The 11,109-nt window shown below is 34.7% G+C and overlaps 1 protein-coding gene and 1 long non-coding RNA gene across 3 annotated transcripts; one reads left to right on the top strand and one right to left on the bottom strand.

The window, feature by feature from the left end:
• Nucleotides 1-2,846: 2,846 nt before the first annotated feature.
• Nucleotides 2,847-5,419, bottom strand: LOC110226932. Of its 2 annotated transcripts, none has more exons than XM_021019898.1 (2): nucleotides 4,652-5,419; nucleotides 2,847-4,096 (listed from the first exon to the last, which is right to left on the bottom strand). In XM_021019898.1, exon 2 carries the CDS (start codon nucleotides 3,840-3,842, stop codon nucleotides 3,243-3,245), a length of 600 nt encoding a protein of 199 aa, XP_020875557.1. In that variant the 5' UTR covers nucleotides 3,843-4,096; nucleotides 4,652-5,419; the 3' UTR covers nucleotides 2,847-3,242. The 2 variants fall into 2 exon arrangements, with proteins under 2 accessions (XP_020875557.1, XP_020875554.1); XM_021019895.1 differs by having other exon boundaries at nucleotides 2,847-5,192; nucleotides 5,298-5,419.
• Nucleotides 5,420-8,602: 3,183 nt separating this feature from the next.
• On the top strand, nucleotides 8,603-9,448 carry LOC110226948. Its single transcript, XR_002330843.1, has 2 exons — nucleotides 8,603-8,967; nucleotides 9,211-9,448. It is a non-coding gene; the product is annotated as an uncharacterized LOC110226948 (long non-coding RNA).
• The last annotated feature ends 1,661 nt before the right edge of the window (nucleotides 9,449-11,109 follow it).

Here is an 11,109-nt window from a genome sequence, read left to right as displayed (position 1 = left end):
CAGGTCGAGCTCGATTCTCGCAATGAAACATCTAGAAATCCAAGAGGATTATTATGTAATAATGACGTGGCAGATCCAAGTGGATCCTACCGAAGATGTGTGGGATCCGACCCCAACACCAATGGGCCCCATGTCCTTTCTCGGGCCCATGGGCCCACCCTTGTCCGACGGCCGGTCCGTTACATCCGGGAGGCTTTAAAGACTTTTTTACCGACCCTACAAATCACCACATGATCTTTCCCTATGTTTTGTCCTCACTCACACAGTTCCGACAATCACTTCCCGGAAGGTCACCCATCCTGAAACTACTCCAGCCCAAGCACGCTTAACTGTGGAGTTTTCTCAGGATGTTTGACCGAAAAGATAAGTGCAATTTGGTGACATAGGTGGCAAAATCAATTCTTTTAAACATCTCCGCATGCACCACCACATTCCTGAAATCGAGGTGTTACAATCTCGGCGGGATCCGACAAACCCAGACGATTCCACTATCTCACTGGAATTAATTACCGGAGTTTTCTATTACAAGGTTGGAGCTAATGTAACGCTCTCTTGGAAGAAGATGAAATGAAGCAAGAGAGAGTATATTACATCTCACGATCCTCTCTCTAATTTCTAAACAACCTTCTTAATCATATCCAGTGGCTGAGCTAGAATTTTCTTTTACCGGGGTCAAATTATATAAATAATTTTTAATAAAATAGATGTGATTTTTTTTTTCAAATTATATTGCAAATAACTTATGATTTTTAATTAAATAATAATATTTTGATATTTCTAAAAAAATTTGGTTTGTATAAAACATGATAATTGATATACATAAAAGACAATTATAAATGGGAAAAAAGAATAGATAAAAACAAAAATAATAAAAGTATAGTGGAATACAAGTAATTATATAGATTCATAGTAATTAAAGAAAAGAAAAATATGCTATTGAAGTACATGAAAACATTTTTCCACAAAACTAAAAATAAACTTATATATAATTATTAGTCGTTATAACCCATATCATTTTGCAATATTGAAAAAGTTGTGGTTTAAAGGGTCAAAAGAGTGGTTTTCACAATGGACACTAGGGTCAATTTATAGGATTTCAATTGAATATCTACATACTTGTTTAAATTTGCCATAGTATTAGTTTAATTTTAAAAATTCACCGGGGTCAGTTGACCCCATGATTGTATGCTGCCTCTGCCCATGATCATATCTTACTTAACTAACCCAAGTAAGAGCCCAAACATGAACCAGTTACTAATCCCAACTTATCCCAAACCTAGAACTAACCCCACACCCAATAATTTCCACATTGGACGTGTTCTTGGAAGAATGTTTCACTTTGAGCTTTTTTTTTAATTACTAAAAAGTTTTGGGTCTAGGTCTGTACATCTCCTAATGCCTCAGACCAGAGTATTTTATATGATCATTTTCCAAGAGTCACTCGAACCGGCGACCTCTAGGATTTGTCTGAGAGTTTTTACATTGACATTTGATCACTTTGAGCTTTCTAATCATACAAAGTTATAAAACCAACTCTCTAGAAAAATACTTTTAAAGCAAATTCACTTCCAAAATCAAAACCTTTCTGCTTACACATAATCTTCTATGAGAGATACAAAGAGTGAAAACTAAGAGTTCAAGTGAAAAATCCAGAGCTGTCACAATCTCCTATTTGATTATCTTTGCGGAAACAACGATAAAGTTATAACTTTTTTATGGGTTTTTCTTCTTCGTATATATACCATGCTACGTGAACGAAACGAATCAATAAATCTTATCCGTGATTTGTTAAGTTGGAATCGATAAGAAGATGACAATAAAGGTGAAGAAGGAGGTTAAGGAATGCTTAACTTGTCCTCTATGTACAAAGATCGGATAGAATTTATTGATTAGCATGGTGCATGTGCGAAAAATGAAATGTCACACTTGTCTCCCTCAACATCGAGACGGCGTGTGTAGCATATTTCACTTTACTTATCTTTTCCTTTATTCCACTTTCTTAATTCATAAAATCATACTTTTCCATAAATCTTTCTTTTACAAAAAAAAAAAAAAAAAAAAAAATTCAATATAAACTTGTCTTAAAAATAAACTTAACTCGTTGAAAACCATTAAATAAAAACATATAAGAAATTAACAATAAAAGCCAATAACCCGAGGTTCCCAAAATACACCATAAGCGAGACAGACTTGCACGACTATTCACGATTCTCACCCGACCTGGGAAAAAATGGGACAAAAATGGGTGAGTAAAGAATTACTCAGTGAGAGGATCCTTTCCGCCCATTAGAAATTTGATACACAAAACTACCTTTAAACAACAATCAACAATCACATAGAAAAAGATACAACACTCATATAGTCTGCACCACTATGCAAACTATAACACAAAACTCATTATCGCCCTTAGCGAGCTCTCCACATCAATTCCAGGTTCGAACATCTCCCCTGATCTTTGAACCTATCTAGTTCCACTAGACTCGTCAATCTATTATTGAGGTACAAAGAACCCGTCAATTCAATGTAGACCATTTCCACTTTTTCCACTATTCATCATCTCAAAAGACGACCTTCACAATTCTCTCTCACTCGTGATGATCTCTTCCCCTTTGTCACAAACGTACAAATCACCACAACAGAAGCAACACCAAAAGCTTACAAACTCAATAACGTAGATGGTGGCTGACTTAAATTAGGGCTTACGATCAGTACGTGACGGTGGCTTGAGTTGCTGCGACGAAGAGGGAGATATAAATACTCATATGTACATATATATATATGACACATAGGTTTTAGTTAAGAAGATGGCCCTTAGTGGGCTTTAATGAGAAATTGGGTCTCACAATTCTCTGATAATGATTAAACCGCCCACACCAAATCTTGCGATCATGAACACGAACTTGTACGACCTTGGAAATTTAATTTCAAACTTTATCTTTTTCAACATCAACCCCTTGGTTTCCTACGGCGTACACACGAGGTCCTAAAGCTTGTGTCTTAGGAAATAGTTGGTTCTCTTCTACTAGAAACGTAGTGCACTCCCGTGCGTAATGGCCCGGCTTCCCACACTTCCTACAATTATCATTACCCTTGGACAATTCTCCCTGATATGACCAACTTCACCACACTGAAAACACTTGCATGCATCCATCCAACAAACCCCTCCATGTTGCCTATTACACCTGGACCTAGTACACTTAGGGTAACGATTTTGACTTTGTCTTGCATCACGGTTATCCCATCTACGTTTCTGAGACTCTACTTGCTTTGTTACCTTTCCCCTGAGCCCTCTTGAGATCCTTGGCTTCTTCCTCTAGTCCTCTCTCCATCATAGCAATCTCCTCGACTAACTCAACCAAGCTAGTGTATGCTCGAATGGAGGAACGATTACGAATATCAGCCCTCAGTCCCCTCATGAATCTACGCATCATGTCCTGCTCTCCGAAATTCCTCACACAGAATCTCCTTAGACGAGTGAACACTGCTTCATACTCTCTAATAGACATCGTGCCCTGACGAAGCTCCAAAAACTCATGATCTAGCTGGTCCATAGCTTCCTGCGAAAAATACTTATTATTGAACTCCCTTAAGAAATCTTCCCAGGTAGACACAAATCCAATAGGTAAGCTCCTCTTAACATTTCTCCACCAATGATCCGCTTCTCCCCGCAAGTAGTGCACTGCAAGATCATTCTTAAACTCCTTTGGGCACCTCGTTGTCCTAAATTTTTTAAGACTATTATTATTATTACTAATATTTTCAGACTTAGCCTTCCGGGTCAGAACCGGCTTGACTTTAACCTCCGCTCTGATACCATTTGTCACAACCGTCTCCCTCAACATCGAGACGGGGTGCGTTCACTTTACTTATCTTTTCCTTTATTCCACTTTTTTAATTCATCATGTCATAGTTTTCCGAAAATCCTTCTCTTACAAAAAAAAAAAAAACTCGATGTAAACTTGTCTTAAAAATAAACTTAAATCGTTGAAAACTATTGGATAAAAACATATAAGAAATTAACAATAAAAGCCAATAACCTGAGGTTCCCAACCATATGCGACAGACTTGCACGACTATTCACGATTCTCACCCTGACCTGGGGAAAAAGGGGGAAAAATGGGTGAGTAAAGAATTACTCAGTGAGAGGATCCTTTCCGCCCACTCGAAATACGATACACAAAACTACCTATAAACAACAATCAATAATCACATAGAAAAAGAAACAATACTCATATAGTCCGCACCACTATGCAAACTATAACACAAAACTCATTCTCACCCTTAGCGAGATCTCCACATCAATTTCAGGTTTGATCATCTTCCCTGACCTTTGAACCTATCTAGTTCCACTGGACTTGTCAGTCTTTTATTGAGCTACACAGAAACTTTGAACCATTTTCTACTTTTCCATTTTTTCCACTGTTCATCATCTCGAAATATGATAATTCCACTTTCTCATATAAAACATATAATATCTTGTCATCACAATGACATTAACTCAATCATCCTATATCACTAAAACAATCATCATATCCTCAATCCTAATTAACAAGTCATTACTACTTAGCAAACAGATCTAATCCTATGCAAGTGAATCATGAAGCATAAAAATAGAAACTTGTAATCGTATATCCGCAGATCACACCCTCACCTTTGCCTTTTGATGACAAAGAGCCGCTCACTTAAGTATCTAAACAAACGCACCAGTAACTTCAGAATGGATCGTTAACTTCTTAATCCCACCATTGAATTCAAACTTACTGTACCAGGAAGCTCTCTCCAAAATTTCAGCTTGATCGGATTAGTTTTGAACCTCCAAACACTGTCCCAAAGAAGGTACCTCAGATCTGTTATTTTAGGGTTTCAGATTAACCAGTTTCAGGTGTTTCTTGTGCACAAAGCAAACGTCATGGCGGTTAGGGTTTACCTTTTCTTGCAACTACGACGGCTCCATACGCTTCCCTGACACTCCCTCTAACCGTATCCACCGTCAGCTTGTGGTCCACTGATCCGAGATGACCGAAATCTGTTCTCCAAAAGCCCAACTTGAATCTCGTAATGGAGAACCGTTTGTTGTTGTGTCTTCCTTGCAGCGAGACCTATCCAGCGACACCAAAATCGTGATCTTGTTCCTTCAAATCAGACGGGAATATGCTCACCAATACCTCTACTTGAACTGATCTCTCCTTCCTCTTTTTCCCTCAAAACACAAGTAGTTTGAGATTTAAGCCACTAATCCTCATGGTAACAACAAAGACTACATGAAAAGATAACAAATTAAGGCTAGGTTTCCTTACCCAACCAAATGGAGACGAACGGTGATGAGTGATGGAGACACGACCTTCACAATTCTCTCTCACTCGTGATGATCTCTTCCCCTTTCTCACAGACGTACAAATCACCACAACAGAAGCAACACCAAAAGCTTACACACTCAACAACGTAGATGGTGGCTGACTTATATTAGGGCTTACGACCATGACGTGGTTGCTGCGACGAAGAGGAAGATATATATACTCATATGTACATATATACATGACACTTAGATTTTAATTAAGAAGATGGGCCCTTAGTGGGCTTAGTGAGAAATTGGGTCTCACATGAAAACCATAGAAAAGTTTATAGCTTTCTCTTTGTTTTTCGCACCGATAATCAAATTAGAGATATTTAGTGTTCAAAAAAAAAAAAAAAAAAAAAAAGAGATATCAACTTTAGTTTTTTTTTCCGAACTCTTAGTTTCTGCTCTCTATCTCTCTAAAGAAGATTCTGTATAAGAAGTTAGGTTTTGATTTTGGAAATGAATTTGCTTAAGAAGTATATTTCTAGAGGGTTGGTTTTGAGACTTTGTATGATTAGAGAGCTCAAAGTGGAAAAGTATAATGATTCTAGAAAAGCAAGGATGACAAAGAGAGATTTGGGAAAATGTTTTGTGGTCCAATGTTGTGATAACTTTATAATTTTCTCCAACCATTAATTGTAAATGTTTAGATTTCACAATATCAGAAGCATGATATAGGTTTATGTAATTGTATTGTAAGGTTTTTTTTTTTTAACCAAGTGTTCTTGGTCTAGTGGTTGCCACTTGTGGAGGAGTTGCCCTGTTAGTCTAGGTCAGGGATCGATTCCCCGCAAGCGCGCAATTGTTAGATCTCCACTTGGCCACATGGATATTGGCCCTTGCTTTCGGCCCATTTGCATACCCAGAGAGAGAGTCTATCTGTGGGCTGCACCTCCTCCAGGGGATTAGTCTGGGCCCCTCCATAGGTCTGGGATTCCCCTTTTTTATAAAAAAAAAAAAAAAAAAAGTTGAAGTTTTGAGGTTGAAAAGTTTCTCTATTTTTGGATTAATGACGAGTCTACGTAGAGTACCTTATATACGAGCTCATAAATATCTGAGTTTCCGATATGAGATATCAAAACATTCTAATAAAATATGAAATCGATGCTCAAAGAATTTTTTTTTGAATATAAAACGGTCGAAGGCGAAAATGCGAAACTCGTAGACGAAGGAGGAGAGAGCGTCGATGTCGGTAAAAAAAAGTTAAAAATCGTTCTCGGCTCGGCCAGGTGGTTTCAGTTTTTTTTTAATACGTCAGAATATTTAAACGGTTCTACTTATTTAAAGTAGAGTAATCATGTCCGACACGTACATCAGCGTATCTTATCAGGTGTCATTTTTTCCCGACAAATATTTAATTCCGACTAATCTTCATTGCCTTTTCTCATCTTTAGTCTCTTTGATTATCTTTCATCTCACTGTATATCGTTTTGAATAAATCAAATTTAGGTTTCTAAAGATTGATATAGTGAATTAACCGTAGTGCAACTTCTCTCCTTGCATAGCAAACTTTTGACTACTTTAGCTACTCATTTCTTTTGAATAAACTCGAAAATAGCTCTAAAGATTGACATTGAGTAGGATTTATTGGTTGCATGTCTCCTTCTCTCCACGACTTCTTAAACAAAAATGATGTTATAAAATTTACAAATTATGTTAGATTTGAAATAAGATGGTTAGTGAAAAGTGTATCTTACAATATATAAAAAAACATTTCCAAGAAATTATAAATTAATATTGATATTAATATTTACGTTTTATAACTATTCAACTTTCACAACTGTATGTCTCAATAACATTTATGTATAAACATATCATTTTTATAGCATAAGAGTTAATGAGAGAACTTCATATTCTTGTTTTGAAATTCATTATTACATGAAATTTAATATATTTATTAATATATATGAATTTTATTGTCAACATTATACTGTATTAAAAATTATGGAGAAAATAAATTTTGAACTATAAATATTAAATTTTGAAAAATAAAGAAATGGTCAAATATTTATTTATTTATTTTTGGTTAAGAAATAGGAAAACTAATTGTGATAAATTATTGTGAATAATTAAACATATTACTAACAAATAAGAAGAAATAATGTAGATGTGTATGAAACTTGGATAAAGACTTTATCATAAAGTGTATAAGTGAGGATGTGATTTGGATCAAGAATTTTATTATGAACCATGGAATGAGGCTTATGATTTAAGCTTCTCATAATAGATTTTACAAGGTTTGTAATATATTTTGTTAAGTTAGATCTTAGTTATATTCTTAAATATGAGGGTCTAAAATCACAAGATTTTATTTTTCTCAGGTTTGCCTCCATGGTTGTAATGTTGAAGCAACTAAAAAAAAAAAAAAAACTGGTTATAAGTTATAACAAACAATAATCAGTCCCAAGTGAGACGATTATAAACAAGACGGTGCATATAAAGTATCCATAGTAAAATATATATATATATATATATATATTTGATAAGATATTTTTGGATGAGTTCGGATATGTTTTATCTTTTACTTTCTCCATCTATAACGTGATTAGAGTTACTAATAAGTAATACCGATAGCATTGTCTTCATATAGTTTAGAAAAGAATGAAAACAATTTGATGATGATTATGTCTTTTTGAATGATATTAATTCCGTTTTGACATCTCAATGGAGCAAGAGTAACACTCCCTTTCATTCAGGGCCGGCCCATGGGTAAAGCCCATGAAGCAAGAGCTTTAGGCATCAAATAATTATAAGTAGTTTTAAGGGCATCAATTTTTAAAATGTTACTGTGGTCTAGTGGTTAGATTGAAGTCTTTTGTTGTACAGGTTATGGTTTCGAATCCCATACATGTTGAAATTTATATTTTTTTTTATAACAGCTTTTGTTAATGGGCCAAAAAATTTTTTGCTTTAGGCACTCAAATAGTTTGGGCCGGCCCTGCTTTCATTGTATGTCACACTCTTTAAATCTTAACTAAGTTATTTGATTTATCACTGTTTAGCTTTTTCGGTGAGTTAATAAAATGTTAACTTTATTAATTAGCCTTGCAATTTTTTGTGTTAAGGTTATGGTTTGTTTAAAGATTTTGTATCAAAGATTATCTTTTTTTTTTCCTCTTTCTTTTGGGCACCACCAATGGCGTCTCATTTGTTCTCCTCTTTCTTTTTGTCATCACCTTTAGCTTCACCAATGAAATCTAAGTATAGGTGCTTGAAAACACAAGGAGAAAAAACAATTTTTTTAAGAATTAATTACGAATTATATCCTTTTCTCGAGTGGCATTTATGGATTATATCCTTTTTCAAACAGTACGTGTATTTGCTACTTTTACTCCACCAAAATGACAAAATTGCCCTTTGTCTAAAATTCTGAATTTACAACTGTTTATCCTCTCAAACTCATTTTCATCGCTCCGATTGAAATCTCTTCGTCAATTGCTAACGGAGAAATCTTCCAACATTGAAGCCCAGGTGAACACGAGCTCTCAAAGCCTCCTGCACAGCTAAAACATGGATCGACGCCGCCTTTATGCTCATCAACAATATGAACCTCGAGATCGGACATCACTCATGGCCTCAATCGATTCTTTCAGTCGAATTATGTCGATGGTGGTTGGGTCTGTGATAAGGTACTCCTTTTCACCTGGTTTCAGATTTTTAAATGTATATAAAAAGATCGAAAGATAATTAAGTGTTGGGAATTTTGTGAACTCGTTTAAAAGATGAAGATTCTTGGATTTTTTTGCTGCGTTTGTGTTTATTAGTCATTGAAGTTTATGGAATTTACCTTTAGGAGTATTGATTTCCCATATCATACTAAAATCAGACTTAAAATTTCTCTTAATCGTTGATAAAGTTTGCTTCTTCTTCAGCGCACACAACATGTTCGATGAAATGCCCAAGAGAAACTAGGGAACTACATTTACTAACCTTAGCTCAACCAATATCAGTCTTAAGGTTGCGGAGAGAAGCTGGACCAGTTTTAGTTATGGTTTAGTAATTAACTTCTGCTATTATAATATCACTATCCGTTTAATTTTGTTGCTTGGGTTCCCCTTTTCAATAGTTCTTAGGGTTTAGTTTTATTCAATATCAATGTTTGTTTAAATCTTTTGTTTGGGTTCTCTTTTTAATAATCACTAGGGGTTATTCCGCGCTACGCGCGGCTAAGTCTTATAAATTATTATTTTGCTAGATATATAAATTTTAAAACGATTATTCAAAATTTCAAATTCAACATTTGACTTACAAATATTTGTAAGGAAGATGATATTATATTTTAAAATGTATGTTGATTTTTAGCTTAAGAATTTCACTGAATAAACAATAAAGTGTAAAAGTATTATTTAGGTTTTTTGTTGTTGTCAAAATAACTTATACTAATTTGAATACAAAGGTTTTGCAATCCAAGATGGAGGATTTAGACAATTAGAACTAAAGCTAGAACGTATGCTTCCATATTGAGCTAAATTATGAGCTTTTTTGTTATAACCGCGATTTACATGACTAAAACAGACTTCTTTAAACTTAGTTGCCCAATACATAAAAATATTATTCAGGTAAAGAATTAAAATATGTATTGAAATTATGATCAAATTTTTAGGACTCTGAATCTCATTAAACACACCATTACTCTAATTATCTTGATGATTAGCTCTTATTTTTATAACTCTGCTTTCGTTCTAGATTTAAACGTGGGTCCTTATTTTGTACTACATAATTAACATCTATCTCCTATTAACCTTATTGGAAAAAGATATTTTTTTTTTAAGTGGAGGTCATTTCTCATGCTCATAACCTTGAGCTTACCTCTTTGGAACGTCTTATTCCTCTAGCCTACTTAGAGATGGAGAATATGTTTTCTCGATCATGGATTTTTTTCTTCTTATGCCTTATTCCTCTAAATATTTAATTCTCGGTGCGACAATAAGCTAGACCATAATTATTGTCGCACATAGTCATTTTAAATCTTTTGAACGTTGAAATACACTAACACCTCGAACATAATTAATTCTCTGTGCGACAATAAGAGCAGAGCTAAATCCACATATATCAATTCGTGGTGAAGTAATCCTCACCTAAGAGGGAGAAATTGATGTCAAAAGAGAAGGGAAAAACAGAGGTCCAATCACTTTTCATGTTTTGTTTTGAAAATTTTCACATCGTTTTTTTGTATCTTATTTCATTGCAATAATTTTTTATTTTTTTGTTAGTGATCATAGTTAGATGATGCAAATTCTCATGTGGTTTAAGCCAAGCACACAAATATAAACTTCACAAGCCACAACAATCGATCAAGCAGAAGTCAACTTTGAATATATATATCTAAGGCACAATGGTCCGTAGGTAAGAAGTTAAGGAGTTAATGCATGTTAAAAAATGCTATACTCCATGAAGAAAACATGTGTCCCAAAAATTCTTCGATTCGAGGATGTGTACCAAGAAAATAAGTGAATCACGTACACCTTCGTTGATATGGGCAGGCATCGCCTAATATTATGCCGGAGAAGAGAAAGTCAAAGAGAGAGGGTTACCGGAGATAATTATATGCTTCCCATTTTGTAACCAAAATCAAAACCTAATGGAAAGCATTAACCGTTTTATTAGCACAGTATGAATGATTGTACGGATTATTAAATGTAAAAGCAAATAGCAAAGAAGTAAAATACAATATGAGACACCTTTGATTCCACGAGCTTCAATTTCCTGGTGTACAGGCTGCTCTGATCTTTGTACTTATACCAACTTAAAGCATTCTATAAATCATGATT

This window comes from Arabidopsis lyrata (assembly GCF_000004255.2).
Source record: "Arabidopsis lyrata subsp. lyrata unplaced genomic scaffold ARALYscaffold_9, whole genome shotgun sequence".
NCBI lineage: Eukaryota > Viridiplantae > Streptophyta > Magnoliopsida > Brassicales > Brassicaceae > Arabidopsis > Arabidopsis lyrata.
Note: the sequence above shows the minus strand (reverse complement) of the source record. Positions and strands in the feature narration are given on the sequence as shown.

Coding starts and splice junctions, on each gene's coding strand:
- LOC110226932 (XM_021019898.1), bottom strand. CDS start 3,842: ATGTTGAGGGAGACGGTTGTGACAAATGGTATCAGAGCGGAGGTTAAA.